The sequence below is a fragment of the Mustela erminea genome, chromosome 14, assembly GCF_009829155.1.
Source record: "Mustela erminea isolate mMusErm1 chromosome 14, mMusErm1.Pri, whole genome shotgun sequence".
Taxonomy (NCBI): Eukaryota; Metazoa; Chordata; class Mammalia; order Carnivora; family Mustelidae; genus Mustela; species Mustela erminea.
The window spans coordinates 75,183,889-75,207,471 of record NC_045627.1 but is presented as its reverse complement, the minus strand read 5'-3'; the positions used below and the strand labels follow the sequence as shown (position 1 = coordinate 75,207,471).

Below are 23,583 nucleotides of genomic sequence, written 5' to 3'. Positions count from 1 at the left end.
GCTCAGACAAAACCTCACTTTGGGGAAGATGGCGGTGGGTGTGGAGAAGGTCGTTCTGGTCACGCTCCCATCAAGGCACTGAAGAAGTCAGCATGTGACTGAAGGGACAGGGCTACCGTGCCATGCCACCCACTGTACCCTGGTCCATCCATCCCCCTTCTCCCAGCGAAAGAGCGACCTACCCTTCGCCCCAGGATCTGGTTGATGGCCGCGCTTTCTTTCAACGTGCACTCCGCCACGACCTTTGCCCTCATTTCCTTCATATACAACATGAACGCGTTAAGAGGTTTCTTTATGTGGGGCTTCTTCTTTTCTTCTTCCTTTTTGGAGTCCTGATGCTTTCTGGATATAGGCAGAACAGACAAACACACCCCATCAACAATGGCAAGGTCCCACTTCCCCAGAGAACCCAGCTCCCCCGGCGGCTCAACACCCAAACCTAGCAGTTCTGAAGGAGAAGCACGCTTCCACTGTGGGTCTTCTCCAGCCTGGAAAATGGAACAAAAACATCCCAGCAGGTGTGTGGGGGAAGAGAACGATTTCACAATCACTTCCTCGAGTGTCCCAGGCACACTGTTTTCCTAAGCCGGGGGGCTGCGGGAGAAGAACAGCGTGGCCAGTATCCCCTGGGCTGGTGCCTCTCGCGCTCGCAGGACAGGCTTCCAAACGTTCAGTCGTGGGTGAGGGGTGGGGAACACGGGTGCAAATCCGAGCCTGTCTGAGGACACAGGTCTACCCGAGGCGCTCGTATCATGGCCAGCCACAGGCAGGGCCACCACCCAGCAGCCACGGCATCAACAACAGGCTAGACAAGATGCGGAAGCAGAAAGTGACCGAAAGAGTAACACTCACGAGCTGTGGAGTGAGCCGACGTCACTCTGGGAGGATTCCTGTTTGACTGTTGGCGTGACTATGGCCGGGTGGGGGATGCCGGTCGTATGTAGAGTGTGATGTGGTGGGACCATATGGGGAGGGAACCTGGAAGACAGGAAGCTGTGTAAATCGTCAGAATCAAAATGAATGAATGGGGAGGGATGTGTACACACAATTAAAAAAAAAAAAAAAAAACCCAGCACGTAACACTCACATGAAAGCAACCCAAGGCATATGAAACCTGTCAGCATTAATTAGTGATAAATTAAACATAATGATTCTCATAATGTCATTAAAGCCAATCTTCCCCTTCATTATTGCTACTGACAAGAGACATTATGATTTTTAACATCTTTAGCAAAAGACAAATACAACGGATGTACTTGGGCGGAAAAGTAGGCTCGGACTACCTGCTGGAAATCACATGTCCACTTGTTTTTTGAGGCATTATTAGTGGCATCTAAGAAGACAATTTCCTAAGTTCTAATCAGCTCTAGAATGAAAGGTGAAATCTATTGTTGCATATGGACAGCTGAATAAAATATTAACGTGGCTGAAGCACACATTTATGACAACGCCATACATGCCACATTAAGCCAAATTCTGCTGATAGAGTACAATAAAATTTTTCTCTTGCTTTCGCTGGTGTGCCCCATCGTTTTGACAGGAATGAGAGAAAGTGAGGCAGGAAGATGGGGAAAATCCAAATACTTCCTATCTGGTTCTCTTCATAAATCACAGATATTTTACATAAGCTTATGCCCACTTATGGAAAGATGAAAAAAAAAAAGCTGTATTTTATACACACACACATAAATGGAGCTTTGAATTCGGATGCATATACCCTCTCCTGCTCTGTAATTCTAGTATTCCTAAATTACGTTCACTTAATAGGCTGCCTATGCCTTCCAAGGCCTTCTAAATGATTATCCAAGTGGTAACTCTATGAATAAAGGTTGTTTTCTCCTCTAATACAGTCCATTTTTAAGGAAGTTCTTTAAAACCCCCTTGGGCCCTGAATTAGCATTTCTCTACCATGAAAACTCACCGGAACATAAAGAGCTAGTTTGAAAATGCTCATCTTGGCCCACATGTGGAGTGACAAACAACGGGATCAGACAGACAGCTTTCATGTTTTCTGATATGCTTGGAGTCGCCAGGAGTTGTACTGGGTTAGAAGAATCACCCTTCTTAAGAGAACACATACCACTGTAGAGAATAGTAGGGTGAGGGGCAAAAAGGGTAGAACCCTGAGAGAAACAAAATGGACAGGCTCCGACCTGTCCAGGTTAGGCAAGTGAGCAGGTGGGCACTCTTTGGGGGAAGGAGAACCAGATCAAGCAGTGGATGCTTTCTTAATAAATCCAAACCAGAACAGTCCCATAGAGCATCCAGAGAATGAAGACCTGCCCTCTAGGCAGCCAGTTCTGGTGGGCAGTGGAGGTGCTAGTAAGAGCTTATTTTGAGGGTGACTTCAAGAGGACCCTGCATTTATAAGGTTCTTTTCCTATGTGGACTGGAGATGAAAAGATTTTCCATTTCACCCAAATAATGTAGCAAATGTGAACTTGAAAATGGTTAAAAAAAAAAAAAATTAACTAACTGAATCTGCGTAGATCAACGGAGAAAATACCAATGCACAAGACAGATTTCTAAAGGGGCCCAGACTCAGAGTGGACATTTGACTCAGAAATTCCACCCTGATGTGGCTCTCTCCTGTCACTGCCTTTTACAAATTAAAGCCAGTATCAAAGTTTGGTAACAATGACACGATTTTGTAGTTAAGAACCATGTAAATCCTTTAGGATGTACGAGAGGAAGGATGGAAAGAAAAGAGGGCGGGAGGGAAAGAGTCTAAGAGAAAAAGAAGAAGAAAAAACAAACAAGCTCCATTCCCTTTCCCTGAGAAAATGAAAAGCAAACCCTCGGAAGGCACTTGGGCTCCCATGTTACTCCCTGCTCCTTCCCACTGCATGAGGGCCTCTGAGGAAACAGAAGTTAAGAACATGTGTTCTTGGAAGCCCTTGGGTGAAGCGGTGGGTGGAGTGGCAGCTTTTACTGCGAATTTTAAAGGCTTGACATTCCTCAAATACATATGTTCTCTTCTTGCTGAATGAGAATATGTGTACAGACATGAGAGAGAGAGAGAGAGAGAGAGAGAGAGAAGGGGGAAGGTGGGGACGACAGAGAGGGAGAGAAGGGGGGAGGGGGGAGAGACCGAGAAACACTGTGTGTGTATGGTGTAGGTAGTAGATTGGGGGGAGGGTGTGGAGACACCCCCCACCGCCAACACCACAGGCAGATACTACAGTTCCAGCACATTTTGGGGTGGGGCCAAATTTCCAGTGCAGGCCACGGGGAACGAACACTTCCAAGTTCACACGCCTACACACATACTCATCTGTCTGACGAATGTATAGCAGAAAAAGAACCGGGACGTTGGGCATTGGTGGCGGGGGGGGGGGGGGGGGGGGGGGTACAGGCACACCTTGGCTCAAGAAATTCCTTTCTGCGGACAACTATTTCATGAAATGCGATAAACACCCTAAAAATTCTAAGCAGCTCATTATATACCCCCGTCTGCTTTTATGGCTCCGAGCCAGAATATAATGATGAACCTTAACTTGTTAAGGACAACTAATTTTTGTTTCTGGCTGTCTCAGGGGCTCCTCTCTTGCTCACTCTCACTTTACTTCACTGTTGACACGTTTCTGTTAACTGGATGTCATCTGGCGGCCTTGATTTCATGCACAAGCAGTGGGATGCATTTTCCTCGTGCAACAATCCTGCTTTGAGTTGCATTAGGTTTGTCATTATTCTCTCATTTTCCCCCTTGCACTGGTAACATTTCATCTCTTCCTGCCTTATTTTTTGTGAGCCACGGTGCACCCACATTATGGTTTATACATGATCTCGCTCCCTTTGAAGCCGGCAGATTTCAGAGCCCGCTCTCGTCAGGAGAAGAGCCTTGCACCAATTTAGCAGGCTGAGGGCCCGGAGCTCCAACATCTCAATCTAAAGGGGGTCACAGGGTGGCACAAGTGAGTGTCAGCAAGAGCTGTTTAATTGCCAATCTAGGCTTCTCCATGGTGTTTAAAGTATAATGACCCATCACTTAATTCTGAGAAGTCCTGGCCCCGGCTGCTGAATAGAATGAATATCAAAGGGTGTTCTGGAACAGGGCAAGCTGCCTACATTTCCTATAACTGCCATAAGTATAATAGCCCCATACTTCTGTCGCCCCATTACCACAATAATGTATTTAATTTGCTGTATACGCTTTTTAACTAGCTACCTTTCATAAGGCCTACCTGGGGAATCGGCGGCCTCCCCCTGCACCCTGAGCCCCTAACCTTTCCTCCCACTGTTTCCTTCCTTTCCACCACCCCTTTGCCCACCTCTAAATCATCGGCTAACCTCCTAATGATAATTCAATCGATAAGCTTAACCCCAATCCCTATCTGACAATTCCTTCACTGCTTTTAACCTCTCAAAGGCACCAAATAAACAAACATGAACAACAATCAGGGTATGATAAATGCTGGTTTGCAGGGAAGACGAGCTGCGGATTAGGAGCTGCTCTCCGAAGCAGCTCTCGTCCCGGGAGACTCCCAATTCGTTCCCATGCTTTGCAAGGTGGTGATGACATTAGTTAATGAACGTAACCTTCGTCTTTTCACTGGAGAAGAGGATGCAAAGGCATTTTCCCGCCTAACCCATATCGGTATGGATTTTGAAACTGAGATCCTTTACCCCATGTAGGGACTGGATCTTTAAAATTTCGGGATCTCTACGGTATAAATCCAAATGGGAGGTACACCACAGCCTGTTTTACTTCATGAATGGGATTCTTACTCTTTCCCCCACCAGCATTACTGTTTTGTAAGCAGGAAAAAGGGTTGGCTTGTCCTATCTCTCCAACCCTCCCTCTGGTCTTGGGTTCCCATATAGACCATGGAGGTTGGGGGAAGATGCTAGGGACAGCATCCTTGCCATGTAATGCATGCTGATTTAATTATGGGCCATCATCAAAATGGATTACTTGTTGTAGCCCATCAGGAAAGTCTAAACCTCCACCGATTTAATTAACTTGACTGAAAATCAGATGAACAGAAAGTAAAACTATCATTAGGAGCGATTAGTGACTACTTAAGCCTACTGCTGCCAACCAGTTTGTAAATAAACTAGCACTCATTGAAAAATTAGCCAGAATTAATTAGAGGGAGGAAAAGGAGAACAGGGGATTAGAAAGATCCAGGTACACACAAGTGGGTGTATCTGTGTGTGCATATTACACACATATTTATGTGCTTAGAGATATATGAATGCATATGCACACACCACTTTTTTTTTTTTTAAAGGAAGAAGTCACCATTTTTATCCAAATAAATACAGCAAAATATTTCATACGAAGTAGAAGTCAGTGCGGAGCTTGTGACCCAAAATATTTACATTAGAAGTTGAAGATCCTCCCCTATTAAGGAAAGTAAACATCATTCTGTCCTTTGTCTGGGTGTAGGAATTCTTTGCTGGCTATTTGATGGGTTATTTTCAAATTCCTGTTCTGCACACACGATTTTTTTTTTTTTTTTAAAAGCTTTCCAAGACTTAGAGCTACATAGGCCAGTGTGGTAGTCACCAGCCACACGTGGCTTTTGAGTACTTGAAATGTGGCCAGTCCAAATTGAGATGTACTGTTAAGTGTAAAATACATACCAGATTAAAAAAAAAAACAAAGTACAAAACAGAATGTAAAATCTCATTGACGGTTGCTTTACAGTGCTAAATGTCAAAATGAGAATATTTTGACAATAGGTTGAACGAAACAGTTCCTTAAAAAGAATTTCACCTGGGTTTCCCTCCTTGATATTGAACCTCTTTAAAACTGTAGCTAATAAACAACTTAAAATTCCATATGGGGCTCCCTCCCCCCGCTTTTTAAAAGATTTTATTTATTTGACAGAGAGAGACACGGCGAGAGAGGGAACACAAGCAGGAGGAGCGAGAGAGGGAGAAGCAGGCTTCCTGCCGAGCAGGGAGGGGGCTCCCCTTCTAATTCTTTGGGTTAGTACTACTTTCCAGAGGTGTGTGTTGGGACATGGGTGTCCCTTCTTGTTGACAGTAAAGAATCTAATTTTGAAAAGACCATACCCTTCCTCAAACTCTCCTTTACGTAGTATTTTTTTTTTTTTTAAGAGAGAGATCACAAGTAGGCAGAGAGGTAAGCAGAGAGAGAGAGGGAAGCAGGCTCCCTGCTGAGCAGAGAGCGGGGCTCGATCCCAAGATCCTGAGATCATGACCCGAGCCGAAGGCAGCAGCTTAACCCACTGAGCCACCCAGGCGCCCCTCCTTTACATAGTATTAAAATGACTTCCACCCTTTCTGTTCTTACCCAGTATAGGGCAACAGAGAAACAACATTTTAAAAAGTTCTGTATGTCCTAACTACTTTTTCCCACCTTAAGTCTTTAAAAAAAAAAAAAAAAAAAAATACTGCTCAATACATCGATACCCAGTTCAACCTCAAAACTTTGACATCACCTATCTTAGAAGTTCAGGTTAATTTTTTTAGTGTTTTCTAGGAGTAAAGCCCAATGCCCTATTGGTCTTAGACCATTAGGATAACTTGAAGAAGCGGCCGCTGGATGGCCTGGAAACCATCTAGAGCACTTCCTGAGAAGTCCCCCATGGCTGACTTGGTTGGAGGCCCCCGTTTTGGAACTCACCTGGACATGGAAGCGTTGACAGTCAGAGCTGTGGGGTAGGGGTGACGGAATCCTCCTGTCGTGATTGGGTACACTGGCTGACCTTGCCTAAAAAAGAGGGGGGTACAAAGTAAGAGAGTGCAAACAAGGGTGGGGGTGGGGAAAAGAAAAAGAAGAAAAAGGGAAAGTTCTCTCTGCACAGTAAGCTTTATTCTCATTTGATCAGAACAAAAATCTTGGGGATTGTACAGGAAGGATCAAAGGGAAGAAACACAGAACAATTTGAATGCCATAAATCTGATAGGAATGGCTAATTAAATTTTATAACCTCTGCTTATGTCAATAGAGACCCTCTCCCCAAGCTGAAACTAGGTGTTTTGTTGTAATAATTAAAGGCGAAGTCTCGCTTGCTTTAATGGAGCCATCACACTAATTGAGGGCTACACATCCAAAGGAAAACAATAATGAATGTAAATTTATACCAAAATAAAGTGCAGTGAATCAAAGGACTTCAGTTACGCTTTGGGCCTCTTTCGGTATTTAGATCTCGGTGAGAAAACATTAAATTAACAGAGCTTAATTTGTAGCCTTTTGTCAAATTAACAAGTGTTGACAAGAGTTACCGGGGGGAGAGTCCCCAAGAAGAATTGTGGGTAACCAATAGACAATCACACCTCATTACAATAATTAAAAAATACAGCAACATGCAAAACAGCATCCTCATGAAAGACACACAACTTTTTCTGACAGAGGGTTGTCTGAGTTGGCTATTCCTTTTTATCTAGCCTTCAAATATCTGCCCATCAGCTGAACAGGGCAAGGGATGACAGAGAGCGAATCCAGGAATACGGCCCCATTTTCTGAGGAAGGAATGGGATACAAGCTCACGTCCGTGTCTACCCTCCCCAACAAAATGAAGGAGAAAAAATATCAACAGAAAGTACACCCACGGTCAGTATTTTGTACAGCTACTTCAGACTCCAAGCTGTTTTTCACAGAACAGGATAGAGGGTGTTCCACTAGAGAAACACTGGGCAAACTATTCCGGACTGTATCTTCTATAAGGCTACAACAGGGGGTCTTCCCCAAAACCCAAACTTCGGAGTTTAACCCAGGACATATTTCTGTTAAGACAACAAATTGTCCTTGTTTTTTAGAGTAGCGATCACGGATACACATGGAGAAACACATACACAAGAATGCAATCACAAAACAGATATTACATGCACACACACACACACACACACACACACTTGCGCGTGGTATGCTTATGCAGTAAAGGCCTTTCTACTCTGGCTCGGAAATACACATTTTTCAAGTCGTCTTAAGGAAGGTTAATGGATGGTACTATAAAAGCAAAACTGGGTGAAAGGAAGATAAATAGTAAAAGACGATTCGATGCCCTGCGCACTGCCAGTAACCTTGGCTGACACTCAGTTAGACTCCGTGTGCTACAGGAGGGATTTCCAAAGCTCCACCCCCGCCCCTCACAATCAGGTGAACCAAGAATCTCAGAGAGATGCTGGCTGCATACTGTCTGTCCCAACAGGCACCCTTTCCACTCTTGTTGCCAGCCTTGGGAGCAATGGTCAGGATGCGGCGAGGGGTCAGGGGCTTCTGGGGAAACCCCGCCCACTCTCACCCTGTTTCAAAATGACATCATGCCTGTTGCCACTCCCGTGCTGCCTCAAACCAACAACAGGCCTCCAGGCTGGGCTGCCACCAGCGGAAGAGCCATGACCGGCTTTCCAGACAGAAGCCCTGAGCGCCTCTGCCATTCCCGAAGTATCTGAAGGACACCCTTGTTCACAGAGAGAAACCCAGAGTCTTTGGGGACTGTGGGTTCAGAATGCTAAGTATCAACAACGTTTCTCCTACATGGCCCATCCGAAGGGCTACTGACTCGCCAGCTTCCCCACGGGGCACCTCGTGGAGCATCTTCCCCAAGCACCCCCTGCCACCCTCCCCCACCAACCCTGTCTTCCGAAACTCACACACATGTACACACACGCACGCATGTGCACACACACGCACAGGATAAATAATAAGCATGCCCATGTAAGAAACAAAAAGGGAATTAAAAAAATGGAACTCCTTACTGTGGTACTAACCATCCTAGCGGATGGGGGATTTGTCCTACGGTGCCAGGCGATAGCGGGTAGTACGGAGATATATCTGGAGGGTGTGGAGGCCGTGGGATTCCTGGGAGAAGAAGCAGCATTTCGGTTACAAAGGAGGAGAGAAGGACAGAGAAACTGCCAAGGGATGGGAACAGGGAAAGAAGGATAGAGACTTCTCTTCTATGAGCAGAGCTAGCGTGAGATTCTTTCCATGACTGTGATCGTTAAGAGTTGTGGGTAGGTTTTGTTCATTACCTCTCCCTGCTCTACCTTGACAAAGTGGTTTATCTCCTTCTAGATGGATGGGTACACGGGGTAGACGCAGACCCTGAAAATACTGTCTTGGGTATTTCTGCCTTATGGGATCAGTGTGATTACTGAGATTAAAGAAAAATCTGAAGGGTTTGGCATATAGTAGGTGATCGAGTCATGTAAATGCTCTTTGCCCTCCCAACTTGGCCTCCACTCTTTTTAATTCTAATGCACCAGGGTCCCCTCTTCTAAGTTTCTAACAATGCCTTTCCAGTTATGGCTTTTGGAAGGGTGACTCTTGCCTTCTTTCAAAAAAGGCAGCTCTTCTAGAATGTCTCCACCTCAGCTGAGAGGAGGAACTGTGGCAGAAACTCACCAGGAGCCATGGCCTCCTCTCCAGGGTAGGATCTGAATTGAGCAGACCAGCGGACTCAGGTCTAGAACCTACTTCTCTGGAGGCAGCCATCTAGGAGAACCAGCCCTAGCCGCTGACCAGGTAGACATAACACAAGACACAGCTGAGCACATCCTAAAGGCCCAAGTGACTGCACACTTACTCCACAGGCTCCTGCCCTCAATCCTGAGCAAAGCAAGAGTGCTGGAAGCAATTCTGACACAGAGGGACTGATCTAAGCAGCTAAACTGGGAAGAAAATGAACAATACTACAGAATTAACGCAGTACTGGAGGTAATGAGCTGCGTGTCTGCGGATGAAAACTATTCCATTTTTTTTAATTCATTCAGGAAGCTTTTAATCTGTAAGTTAAGTCTCCCTGGGTGACATTTTCATGCAGACATGGCTTTCTCTCTATTACAAAAACCAAACAGATTAGCTGGTCTTGGACCCTACACCAAGCCATTTGCACACTTGAAAGAATGTTCGCAGAGGAAAAGTAAACAGTCTGCAGACGTTAATCATATGTTTTACGATAACCATTTAAAAGCTATTCCCTGTACTACCATTATTTAAATGAGACGTTGATGCTGCCATTCACTCGCAGAGCCTGAGGCCGGCTGGCGGCCTCCTCCAGCCATCCAAGCACCAGGCTGGGTCCCCCACGAGCACAAAGGGGGCTCAGAGGCTGGTGAAAACCAGCTAATGTGTAGTTTCATTCAGAGGCAGCGAAGTCTGCATGAACAGGCAATCTACCTCAGCTCGACACCAAACAATCCCGTCTGACAAAGTGACACGGGATAGCCATTTAACATCCATCCTTCTAATGAACTAGCTGGTTGGAGAAACCCCGGGCAGTGTACCAGCCAGCCTGGCCTGGCCTCAGCTCTTCTCCCAAGACCATCCCACTAGGAGCTGCGGCCGGTTGCTGGTTGTTAGAGGTGGTCACAAGGAACCCTGCCTTCTCTTCTCTCTTTGAGGAAAAAGCAGTTGATGAGCACATGGGATGGAAGGGAGGGTAAAGGGTCAAGGCTGAAGGGTGACGTGACACCTTCCGCCTGAGACTCTACTGGTTGTTCCACGATGAACCTGGTTTTCACATCTGTATAATGGGCTTGGTGATACTGCAGAAGAGGAGCCCAAATAAATCAGCAACGACGATGCGGGACCCAGTGACGGTTGCACCACACCGTCATCATCAAGGGACTAGAGTCCCTCAGCTGCTAAATGAACCAGGGCTTGGGGGGCCATGCTGGTGGGGCTCCTCTATTCCCAAGCTGCTGAGAAGGAGACCATGAGATACCTACTCCTCGTGGACGCCTACGAGAAGCTACTCCTGAAAAACAGTGTGGGATTCATAGCCAGCCCTTCCAGTGGGTATGCGGAGCTCTAGAAAGATCATTGGTGCTCCACATGGGCTTCTTTTAAGGACGGGGGAAGCTACTCCCTCACCGGGCTCTGGCCTCCCTGAAGTACTTTCTTCTCAACACCCAGGAGAGGAACAGGAGCCCCTCCACAGTGCCCACAGCCCGTCCCAAATCCCAGCAGGTCAGGCGGCCCCAGACCCAGCACATGCGCTTGGCACCGAACGCTCGGCCTACCTGTTTTGGGGTCAACGTCAGCAGGTAAGTGTGGAGGTGGGTTTCCCGGGGTGAAGTGCTCATTGCTGTATGTGATGAGCGGCGTGAGGGGGTGAACATGGTGAGGGTGCTGCACGACCGGCACTTTGTTCGACTGTGGGAGGGAAAGAAACAGAGAAAGACACCATGAGCCTGGCTCCCAGCAGCCTGAGACTTCCCAACACAGGCCCCAGGTGCTCCTGGGGCCACGCCCTCCTGCCGGGATTCTGGAAGATGCGCTCAATCCCGCCCACAACCCTGGCCCTGATCCATGTATTAAAAGTAACAGGTATTTGTAAAGCCTGCTCTCTGGGTGGGCACGCTTCCGTTTTTACCTCCCTACGGAGCCTAGCTGTAAAAAGTGCCTCCTCCACCACCACCCCATCACAGACCCTGACTCTGCACTTTCCCAGCCGTCAGATAAATCTGACGTGGGGACTTAATTGACTGGGGGCTGTGGGGTGGACTCTGACCCCAGAGCCCCAGTGGAGGGACGTTCAAGAGGCAAGCAGGCTTCCCAGGGAACAGGCTAGGAACACCTTCCCTTACAAGAAACCAGGCAGGGCCCAAGTCCCACCCACACAGCCTCCCTATCCACCACCTCCCGCTCCTAAGGGCTCCCTGCCCCGGGAACCAGCCAGCCTGCTACAGTCCTTTACAGATAGCACGGATGAAAAGCTCCAATCCTGGTCTGGTTGGGAGTGTGAACTTTACCAGAAAACCCTAGACAGCCAGGCAAGCACCTGCATATTTTATGCAGATTACAGCAGCCCTGATTCATTAGGAATTTCATTAGCAAGTCATGGGGGAATGCTAATAAATTAACTGGATGATGATAAATTGGGCTAATAAAAGGGGTGCCGTCTAGAAACGGGCAGTTCCAGCAAACAAAGTACAAGCATTTTTATGTTCAGGAAGGGTGGATAGGTAGAAGGAGCAGGGGGGAAAAGAAAAAGAAAATAAGCATTTTAAAGATTTTTTTAGTTGCCACGACCAGACCTTCCCAAATTCTTGTCCCCTTCTCCACCCCTGCTCCCACTCTCAGCCTGCCCCACCCCCTCCACTTGCTGTGTCTTAGCCCAGCAAGACCACAAAAGAAAAATGAAGCTGAAACAAGCGAACTACTGGGCCATTTACTGAGAGTAATCCAATTGCAAAAAAACCCTATTCCCCATAGAGGATTTTCACTAAAATCCTACAACAGGGACATTTAACCAGATTAGGTACCAGCGAAGATAAAGAGGCCAGTATTAGATGATGAATGGATTAGAGTCAAGTTTCATTTCAGAACGTGTCTTCATTTCCTTTTATTACTTTTAGGAAGGCACAACTTGCATTAACATCAAGGAAAAGGAATTGCATTACAAGGAAAGAAGTGAGGTTTCAGTGCTGCCCACTAGTGCCTCTCGAGTTCAGGGACCACGGAGCACTTAGTTTGCTTTGCGTTTTTCTTCTTGTCCTTTTTTTTTTTTTTTTTTTTTTAATGAACAAGGAAGGGGTATAATATGCAAAGAGTATTTCTCACCCCAGTTAATTGTGTGGAAGGCATCTCTAAAAGGGGCTTCAAACTTGCATGAGCATGTTAGGAACGTAAAGTATGGACTTCCTCCTCCATATGCTCCAGAAATGACCACAGAGAAAGAAGTCAACACTTGGAACAGCCTGGTTTAACGATTCTCATAAACAACTGGACGCTTCCAGAGGGGCAAGCTAGTGGCCCAAAGAGCCTCATGTTGTGAACTACCAGTTTGCAATCAAAGCACTGAAATGCAAAGGCCCAAAGCAGAGTGAGCTTTGGTCACACGGCCTTAGCAGCCCTAAAGGTCTGGACAAGGCCAAAGCCAGCAGAGCGAGGGGCTACTGCCTCAAGGCCATGGCCAACTGAAAAGGAGCCAACAACGGAACTCTTAAGGCACGCTGGGATGGAGAGGGAAAGAGAAGGAGAGGAGGGAGAGGAAGTCAGAAGAGCGAAGACCACCAGGAGGAAAGGAAGACGACTACTGCCAACTTCCAGACGTTCCTTTTGTTTGGTTGGAAAGATACACACCTGCTGAATGTAAGAAGGCAGACCAGTTCCAGAGTAAGGGTGGAAAGACTATGCGATGAGTAGGAAGAACCACAGATAACCCAAAGCAGGGATGACTGTCACTTAGAGGCCAAAGGGCTTCTGAGAAACAGGACCACCAGAAACAATGGAAGGAAGCAAAGGGTGGGGATCGAAGGGCCGCCAGTGGGCAGTGGAGCCTATAACTCTCCGCTCCAGCTTGTCTCTAGGAAATCTCTCAGCAGGAACCTGATTCAGTGGCATCCTGAGTCAGCCTGTTGAGTTCCAGAGATGGTAGCTCTCTCTTCAGCCATGACGCATGACCCCCAGACCAGAGGACCACATGGGCACAGACAAGTACAAAGGGTAAGAGGCCCGGGTCCTAACAAGAATGACAGATCCCAGAGTTCTCAAGAAAATCCAGTTCTCAAGAAAATCCTTAGCACTGAACCTACCACATGGTAAACATAGGAATGGTGGCTTATTATTCTTGGTATTTATTATTTTATCATTAGGGAGAAGTTGCCTGATGGCGTAGTTCTGTCTATGGCTCAGACGCACAAATTCCACGGCTGCTTTCCAAGCAGGACTAACAGGAAATGCAGGGAAAACCTTTCTCTACTTGTCTAGCAAAGGATGAAGATAGACTCTACACAAGAGTGGTGCTCACCGGGGGTAGGATTTAAAAGTTAATTTTCCTTCTTCCTCTTAGAAACAAGGAAGAAGCTCACTCTGACCAAAGTTGGACACCATCACCTTCACACTGTTTTGCACAATATGGTTTTTTTCCAGTCCAGTGAGACTCTAAAACACGGGAGGGGGTGGATTCAAGTTGCCCACGATCTTGTATCTTCTGATCATGACTGTGTGCCAGGTAGGTCCCTAGGAAACTACAGGTCTCACCAGGTTGACCAGTTCCCTAGCAAGCAAGGGGAAGGGATGCAGTCAACCCGGCAGAGTCCAGGATCCAGTCATGATTCCCATACGGCCTGCCTGTTCCTGCACTACTACTGGGCACATGGGAGGGTGTTCTTCATGAAAATGCCCCATCTCTCCAGCCCAAGGACCCCACAGTCCTTCCTTTCTATGTCACATTATGTCCATGCTGGAGTCACGTATATACCTTTCTTGATTCCACTGTAGCTAGACTCCTTAAGGACAAAGACTGTGTCTTCTAGAACCTTCCATCCCCTGTCATGCCCAGCTTGTGTCAGTGGTTGAGACTCAAGCTGCTGAAGAGCCACCGAATTGCAACAGCAGTCACGAGAGGAAGAGATCACACAGTCTCACAGATTCGTTCACCAACATGGAGTCGCTCTGAATCATAGAACAAAGCTGGACAGACCTTCAGAAACCAGCTAGTCCTATCTTTATCAGTACAGTACCTTTAAAAATGGTTTACGAGCCCCTGGCATAGACACAGTGACCAAGAGTTAAGGCTGTGATGCAAGGAAGACCCAGACTGAAATTTTACTTGACTCGTCTAGCTGTACAACCTGTCTCAGGAGCTTCGTCCTGTCTCTGCAAACTCTAGATGCGATGGGGGTCAACCTCAGAGCATCACTGTGAAAATTAAGGCTCAAGCCTATAAAATGCTCAATAGTGGGCCTGGCACTGAGCTACACATGCAAAGAAGCTCTGAAAAATACTGTCCAAAGAGTTCTAATGAGGAGTACACAATGGAGGTACAGTTGGCCACCCCTCTAATCAAAGTCCCAGAAAGGAAATGCATCCACAGATGGCATGCACTCCTTAATTCAAAGGCAAGAGTGTGTGGCACTTTTTCAGCCACCCTTCCACAAGCGCATGCTTCTTCTTAAAAATGTGATATTTAACTGACAAATTTTTTCATCTCTTTTGAGGAAAAAAACATCATTTTATCATGCTAACAAATACAAAAGCCTACAGAAGAACTGAATAGCTAGAGATAACCAAAGGCCTTCCAAAATCAGGATGAGGGCCTTGAAGCAGGAGTTCATATAAGTGAAACACCAACCAAACCAAATAGGAAATGTCCCTTAGACTTTCCCCTTCCCTACAATCAGTGCCCACTTCTTTAAGGGGGTCCTTAAGGATTGTGTCCAAACTGTTACTGCCCTAAGAGATTCAACAGTGAAAAGTATCATTCCTGGGGGAAAGACTCAGACAACCTTCCAGAAATCATCTAGGGAATCCAAGTGAAAACGATAATCCATGCTGGTGGGATAAACAGCTGGAAATAGGCCTCTCTCCCCATTTTATCTTCTTATAGACAAGAGTCCACTATTTAAGGCAAACTACTGCAACATGGAACCAAGAACCTTTGAGGCAACCACCTTATCTAAATATTAAGTAGGTCTTCAAAACTGCCTAGGGTGTGCAACATCATTACCTCTAGTGATAGCTGACTAACATTCAAGGTCGGGGTGGTGGCGGTCCCCGAGATTTGCATGGAGAGCCTAGTTACTCGTATCTAACCCTTTAGGAACAGGCTGAAAAGCAGGAATCTCCGAGCCACAAAAACAACGAGAGTGACTAAAACATTCCACGTAAAATCCAGGAGTCACCCTACAGTTGCCCACACACACCCACGCCATCAGCACCTGGCACTCCCCCCTGGAGCCCCCTAGAACCTTTCGTCTGATGAGCTGAGGGAGAACAGGACAGAGGAGCACTGTCCAGGTGCTGTTCCTGGAGCTCTCCCATCAACCCCAGCACAGCTCACCACTGCTACCACTGAGCGCAGCCTTCCCACTGAACCTGGCTTAGCGTTGCGCACGACATACTGTATTAAATCCTCACACACCTATGAAGTCGCTGGCATTTCTTATTAGTTCCACACAGCAGGCGTTGCAGATCACAGGCCTTGGGGAGGTGGTGTTTCCAGGTTTTCCTGCTCACCTGCCCGTGGTGTCCGCAGAGCCTGATGCTGGGGTGGGGTTCACTGCCGTGCTGGTGTAGTGAGCTGCACCCTCTGAGCTTAGCCGGGGCCAACCTTCCCCACTGGACAGAGAGGCTTCAGGACTCACAAAGGGATCTGTTCCTCACTCTCCCACCCACCAGTCCCTGGAACCTAGACCAGTTATAGCAAACAGCACCCTCTTGCTGTCCCCCTAGACCTCAAGTTAGGAGTAGCTCAGGGCTCCTGCCTCATTGAGAACAGCCCATGCCACAGGCCACCAGGTATTTTTAGCAGGGGATTTTATAATGTGTGGCTGATTTGGAGAGGCGGGGGATAAAGTCATTTTACTGGGATGTTTCTGCCCCGCAAACAGAGAGACACGAGCAGTATCAGGGTCCAGCAGGGTTCTGGTAATAGAAACACAATGCACGCCGTCAGTTCAGCTGACAAGAAACTAAAGAAAAAGTCGGCTCAAAAACCTTGAACCAATTAAACGAAGTAAAAGGGAAGAAAAATCCTCATCGGACTGTAAATCAGAGCTTTCTATTTTCTACCTGGAGAAACAGCTTCTACGCAGAGCGAAGTTTTCCCCAGTTCTGGTCATTATGCTCTATGGGTTTTGAGCACTGAAGAGTTAAATGGTGAAAAAAAAGGGGAGGGGTCCTTTACCAGCTCTCAAACCGCACAAAGCCTTACCACCCCAAGTATTCATCCAACTACAGTGGGGGAGTTGGGAGGGGGGCGCCCTGGTGGCTGACCTCTGACCCCTGGAGAACCCTTAAGCAACAATGTTCTGCAGCTTGGCCATGCCACCCTCATTGCCAAGTGCGCACAGCCCCATCCAAGCGCAGCTTGTGATTTGGAACCCGGCAAATGGAAGATTGATTCAGGCACTTCTCGGTCTCCCTGCTACCCCTCCTCTCGCCCCGACCCTCAACCTTCCGTAACTGTGGGGAACCCAAAGGGAATGAAAGCTTGCCATTCACCTCGCAACCTATTAATCAGCAGACGCTGAAAACAAATAGAGCCATTGCAGGGCCGGCCCCTCCGCCGGCCCTCCTCTTCAATACTCCCCTATTGCTCTCCTTTTCTGCAGAAGAAAAATGGGGCCAGAAAGTGCCTTGAGGAGCCCAGCACAATAAAACAAAAAGCAGCACAGAGAAGCATTTGTCAGTCTTCTCCCCTCCCCAGGGAGGACACAGGAGGTCTTCGTGGTCTTGGGCTCCCCAGCCCTCCCGGAGGCTGAAATCAGCCTCAAGAAGGGACACTGTTCATTCGGAGTTTACATTTAAAAATGGGTTTAGAGGGGCGCCTGGGTGGCTCAGTGGATTAAAGCCTCTGCCTTCGGCTCAGGTCATGATCCCAGGGTCCTGGGATCGAGCCCCGCGTCGGGTTTTCTGCTCAGCGGAGATCCTGCTTCCTCTCTTTCTCTGCCTGCCTCTCTGCCTACTTGTGATCTCTGTCAAATAAATAAATAAAATCTTCAAAAAAAAAAAAAAAAAACGGGTTTAGAGCTCCATGAGTTCCGCCGGATGCCAATAACTATGGCTTCGCCAAGGCCAATGGCGACTAGCGAAACGTGAATGATGTCGCACGTCACTGGAGGCAGGGAGCGCCGCTGGAGAGGAGGGGGTGGAGATGGAGGAGGGGCCGCTCCTCACTCATCAACAACCCTCAGTGACTCAACTAGTCCGATTTTTTCAGGCGATGGGCCAGGGAGTGGTGGAATGGTCGGCAAAGGTAGCCTTCCTGCCTCGATAGCCCATTCCCCGGATGAGCACCTGCTGCAGCTGCCAGAATGACGTCAGGAGACGTACATGGCAGCCTGGCTCTGGCCCGCATGGGTGGGCCCACGCCGACTCATCCCGTGAACATCCTGCGGTCACGGCTCGCCAAGCTCCTGCACACACACAGTGGAAGGGTGGCCAGATGGGCTCCTGCAAACATTTCCCTCTGCCCCTCTCCCCCTGGCTCTGGAAGCCCAGGCAGAGCGGCGCCCAGAGCCCACTGGTGGCGGAAGGCCGCTGCTCCCAAAGGGCCTGCTCCCAGCCAAAGGCACACAGTTTCCCTGGACAAGACTTACATTAATGGCAAGAGCACCGCCTCTGAAAATAACAAGGAAGAGAGAAGGCTTCACAGGGTTCAAGTTTTGCTGGGAGAAATGAGATGGTTAAGCAAAAGGAGGTGGGCCTGGGAATCGCAGAAAAGAAAGCCCCACCTTCCAACACCAGCACACAGTCTGCCTCACCGGGCCTGCTGCTGGGGATGCCCGGCCCACCCACAAGGCTGCCAAGTGACAGCTTCTGGAACCCGAGGGAGCCTGACACTCAGGGCACTGCTTGCTTCTTTGGTAAACTCTCGATGGCCGGATCCCTCCCCCAAGCCCAGAAACAAATCCATTTAGACAGCAAGAAGAAGAGAGACTCCCCTTGCTTTCTCCAAAATTCTGCCGACTCATAGTTTCTCATATACTCACACAAGCACTGAAATTCTTCGTGCAGGGAAATGACTGAACAGGGCAGGCAGGGAGAGAATAAATGTGCACTCAATTTTCATCCAAATTCTCTAACACACAAGCATATACGTAGAACTAACTCGAACCATCCCAAGCCCTTGGTCTCCCCCAAACGCCCTCCACGTCCCTCCCATAATATAACAAACCAGCTGGTTACACACCAAACAGATCGCCAAGCACTCGGGGTCTAGGGGGCCAAATTCTGCTCTTAATGACCTTTTCTTAATCCCCCAAAAGGAGGGGAGGGAGGGTCTGGGAGTGGGGCTGGAGGTGTCAGAGTGGGGGCGTGGGCACACAGAGGGGAACATTTTAACCTGGAAAAGAAAGACGTGCTCCAGCTGTTTGGCTCTGTGAGAGCCGCAGCCCAGGGCCGACCCAGCAAAGCTGTGCTTTCACAGGCTCTTGAACAATTACTTCCAGTTAAGTTCATTAAACATAATTTATTTCCACTCATTCTCATTTATTTCCCAATAAAAAGAAAGCATCCCATTGTGCTTCCCCCAACTAACCTTTAAAGCACTTGCAAGCTTAAGTCTTGGCCCGCCCGGTCCAGGCTGGCCCCTGACCAGTGAATTCCCAGGGTTTTCTTCCTGCCTGTGTCCCTCCAGGAACGTGCTACAGCGTGGCGGAGGTCAGGGAGGGGGTGAAGCAGGCACGACAGGGTCCTCTGACTGTCCTAATCCTCCGCCGGGCCTCAGAGATGAAGAACGCACCACTTCACCCCTAAGTAATTTCCCGGTAGTTTGCAACCTCCACCCTCCCGCAAGGTGTTTCCCTACTACGTGGGTATTAAATGATTAGTGCTAGCATAATCAATCTTATTGAGTGTCCCATGTTTGCAGGGAATGTTTGGGAGTTGGGTAAGAGGGTACAGCTGTTTCTAGGAGAGCAGATTTTCAAAACAGAGCCAAGAATAAAACTAACCTATTCCAAATGAAGAAATCCAAAAGCTCAAATTCAAAACAACTTAAAAAAATAATAATAATGATTTCCAGGCTACCCCTCCTCCCCCAAAACCCCAATAATCCCGAACCCAGGGATTCCTGAATATAATGGAAAGGAAATCACCAATTTTGATTTAGAGTAAATTTTAAGTACATAATGGTTATTACATCCTGGGGATTTCAAGAAAGTAGTGAACAAAACCTGAAACCAGGCTTCTAATTTATTTACAATGACCAGCTGTACAAAAATGTCTTTTGTTTTTCTAATATACCCTGTGCCTAACTTTAGAATCTAGACAGTATTGTATTTGAATTCATGCCTGCTGCATGGAGTCTGGTAAGTGCTCTTTGAAACAGCTGTTTCCTTCAGAGAGCAGGTGAATTTCTCCCGAGAAAAGAACAGGTACCCGGAGAGGAGGGATGAACGTCTTCCTGTGGCCCAAGAGACAGAAATGCCCTGAAACCTTGGATTCCGCAGGAATTTAGCAATGACAGATGTAGAGGCAGTGTTGCACTGCTCTGTTCTTGGTTGCCCTGTTAGTGTCCCAAACATGGTCATCCTTTAAAGGACATCCACAGTCTCCACAAATGAAACACGTGAAAAGGACGCAACCCCCTATCAAAGCAAGCTGACAAGTTGGAAGTTTAATGTAACTAGGGAATGGCCCAGGCAAAGTCCAATAAAAAAAAAAAAAAAAAAAACTTCAAATGTGCGCAGAAGTATGTAATCTGGAGGGCATGGCATGAGATTTCATCACATTCCAAAATGTTGCAGAAGGAAAGAATTCCATTACATAGCTCAGCCGGGCCCCCCACCAACCCCAAACCACAAAAGGGAGGTTTCCCTAAGAATATAAGGCTGCAGGCTCTGTTGCTTCCAGAAAATGCCGACGCAGCAGCCTGTTGTGACAATACAAAGATCATAATATCTGTATCATTGGAGTCGGGAATTCACCCTTTCAAACAACTCCCTTCTCATGAGACATCAAGAATGGAGGGTTAGCGGCCACCAAAGGAGTGGGACTGCTATTAAGTAACCCAAGTAATTTGAGTAAACAAAGCTCTGGAACCTTTCAGGAATCTTGGAAAGGGAGGCCAGGCTGGGCTGGGAAATTTACGGCAACACCTCTTAGACACGTGCAGTGCCAGCTTGCACTGTCTTTCCCCACGATTCTAGACAGTTCACACAATCGTAGGCTGAACTAGAAAAGTTGCACACAACCAGAAAGGAAAACCAAGCCATACGTCAGTCATTGCTTCATGCTCGACTAGAGAAGTACTGACCACTTCGTGTTTTAATACGATATATAGGATTTAATTCCCGATTTTGAAAACATAGGGACTTTTACAGTCTGTTGTATATTTCATTTTTTCATCCCCCTCCCCAAAGTCAGACCTAAATGCTGATGGACCACTGCAAAGGCTTCTGTGTTTGGCCACTCCACAACAAAAGATAGTAATGGAAGTAATCATAGGAATCGCCTCCAAATTCGACACTGCCCTGACAGCTGTGGCAAAGGATCTGACCCTCTGATTGAACAGAGTTAGAGTGTAACCTAAGCCCCAAACTGGAGTTGCAAAAACCCTCTTCCTGATCATTAACACCACAATGGGCAGTCATGGGTCTCCTACTCAGGTTTCCGAGAAACACGGTCTCTTGTTTAAGTTTTTGAAAATACAGATGCCATGGGCAAGACAGTAGCCCTAAAAGGCCAGCATCTAAATTTGGAAATGGAAAATAAATACAACTAAAGACACAGCAACAGAAAGTTATCATTAAATACGAAACAAAGACAGACAGTTTCCACAAGCCCTGTTCCCTAGCAGAGCCTGAAGTCTCCAACCCTGAAAGCACGCAGCTCCTCTCTGAGGCAACGTCATTCTCCCTTTCCTTCCTTCCAGCGGAGCCTGCCCTGGCGGGTGAAGGGGAAAAATTGATTTGGTAAAAGAAATCCTCGACCCCACCATCCTTTTCCGGATCCCCAGCTTCTTGGAACTTGGGGAGCCGGCTCTGCAGGCTCTGCCTGGCTAGACAGCTTAAGGACTATGATGAAAGTCAAGCTTTCTCTCCTCCTCATCTTTATTTTTTTTTTTTTAACCCTTTCTCCCCAACTCCCCAAAACACTGCTATGGAAAGTACATCGGGGAAGGGCACAGCTTGAGTTGACCATTTATTTTTGGTTTTGTTTTTCCCCTTCCCAGGGTCTGAATTTAAAAAAAAAAAAAAAAAAAAAAAGGCACAGAGGTTTAATGGTCAAGACCATAGCAAGGACATGAACACACACACACACACACACACACACACACACACACACACACACCCCACTACTCACCCAGCAATTCAAATTGAGGTGCCAACCGCCCAACTGCTGGAAAAGAGAGAGCCCGGAGGCCACTGTGCCTCCCTTCCCACTCAAATCTTCCATCCCCACTAAAATTGCATCCCTAGGGTACATAATAGCTTTTCTCTTCTTTCTCTCCACCTCACCAAAAACTTTCTCTGTACCTTCGAGATGGGACTGGGCCAGCTTTTTTCTCCTCCCTGACTGCTTTTCTCACTTTTCTTCTTCCTCCCAGTTTCCCCTCCCTTTATGCTTTTCACTTAAAGAGCTGGAAAAAAGCATCTTAAAAGATAGAGAAGGATCCAAATTTCTGCCCTGGTTTCCTCAAAATGCCCAGAGTTCTCACTCACAGTTACCCATCCTTGTTTTGTTAATGCGTTCCCTTCCACACGCACCATCCCTCAAAAACCAAAACAGAAAAAAATTAATAAACAAAGCAAAAAGAAACCTAATAATCTAGTTCAACTGGTTGCAGATTGATTTTTTTTTTAAATTTCTTAATTAGAAAACAAAACAAAACAAAACCACCTCCTTCTAGTTTCTAATCTTCAGCACTACAAAATCCGTGAAGGAAGGGGGAAGGCCCATGTTCCCCAGCCAGCTGAGGGCACCTACGCGAAAGTCCCCCTCCCTCACCCGTTACCTTGGGCAGCAGGGACAGCGCTACCGCTAAGAGTAGCTAAGAAATTACGGTCAGCCATGAGGGAAAATGATCAACCGAGTGCAGTAGGCAGGCACTTTATCTGCAAGATTGTCAAATCCCTCAAAACAAATTTCTTCGAGAGAGGGCTGCATTGCGAGAGGAGGAGGGAGGGGGAAAGTATATTTTCTTGTCACAGTGACACGGGAGTGACACTTGGTAGGGCCTTGTCTGCCAAACACGCACACACACCCTCTTTTCCTTCTAGAGTAAAAGACTGTGCTGGAAAGATTTTCAACTGACCTCTCTGGGAGCAGAAGAACGTAAGCTTCCTGTGTTTCCTGGCATTCTAGCAGCCATACCGCTAACTTGCTTTTTGACTGTTGAGTTTTGTGAGCTTTCCCCAGAATGAGAGAGACAGAGAGACAGACAGAGACGGACAGAGAGAAAAGAGAAGGCAAAGGAATGCAAAAGGCTAGCCCTAAATCCCACAAGCCCGACTTACTTTTCCTGGGGCTCTCATAGGATCCAGGGCCGGGTACATTGGTGTGGGTTTAATTTAATTGGAGTTGAGAGACTCAGACATCACAGGCCTGAAATCGTCCTCTTTTACATGAAGGAGGGGAGTGATGGAGGGTGGCTGCTCCAGGAGGGGTGAAAGACAGAAGACACTTGCAGAGGACCAAAAGAGCCTTTCTGGTCCTCTCCCACCCCAAGTGTGAAATAATTTCACCCTGTTCAAAAGCAAACACACAACTCCGATTTGCACGCAGGTAAGAAAACGCCCCTGTTGCCACATGGGATCCTGGATCTGTCTTGCTTGAAGCAAGACCAGTGGCGAAGATTTGGTTTCTTCTGGCGGCAGGACACCTAACATTGAGGAGATGTTTTTAATTTACTGACCCGACTGCCCAGCTGTTTATAGGACTCTTTTCATGAGGCTGGTCTTTAATACACCAGACGAGTTAATAACCCTCATTCCTCTCTCCCCTACTTCCCTCCCCCACCCCCCGCAAAAAACAAACAAAAACAAAGCCTAGAAGGGCTTAAAGATAACAAAAAAGTGAGAATTCTTAATTTTCTTCTTTTCTTCTTTTTAAAAATACTGCTCTGTGGCCCCTCTTTCTAGACTTATCCGGCCTTCCTGTGTAAGTGTCAGGCACCAATCTTTAAGGTCCTTAGTACCAAAACAAAACCCTGCCATTTCCCTTTACATGGCGGTAACAAAAGCAATGAGCTTCCAGTTTGACAAGTA

General features: G+C 47.2%; 1 protein-coding gene across 48 annotated transcripts in view; it reads right to left on the bottom strand.

The window, feature by feature from the left end:
- The window catches only part of TCF7L2 (transcription factor 7 like 2), a 195,918-nt gene that overhangs the window by 14,948 nt on the left and 157,387 nt on the right, over window positions 1–23,583 (bottom strand). For 25 of the 48 annotated variants that reach the window (XM_032312801.1, XM_032312789.1, XM_032312790.1 and 22 more), the window contains 5 exons: window positions 10,945–11,077; window positions 8,677–8,779; window positions 6,599–6,685; window positions 853–993; window positions 183–342 (listed from right to left, as the gene is read on the bottom strand). In XM_032312801.1, coding sequence (XP_032168692.1) covers window positions 183–342; window positions 853–993; window positions 6,599–6,685; window positions 8,677–8,779; window positions 10,945–11,077 — 624 coding nt within the window. Of the gene's footprint in view, window positions 1–182; window positions 343–852; window positions 994–6,598; window positions 6,686–8,676; window positions 8,780–10,944; window positions 11,078–21,679; window positions 22,130–23,583 lie in introns of those variants that run through there. The other 23 variants (XM_032312793.1, XM_032312804.1, XM_032312806.1 and 20 more) reach the window with 4 other exon arrangements.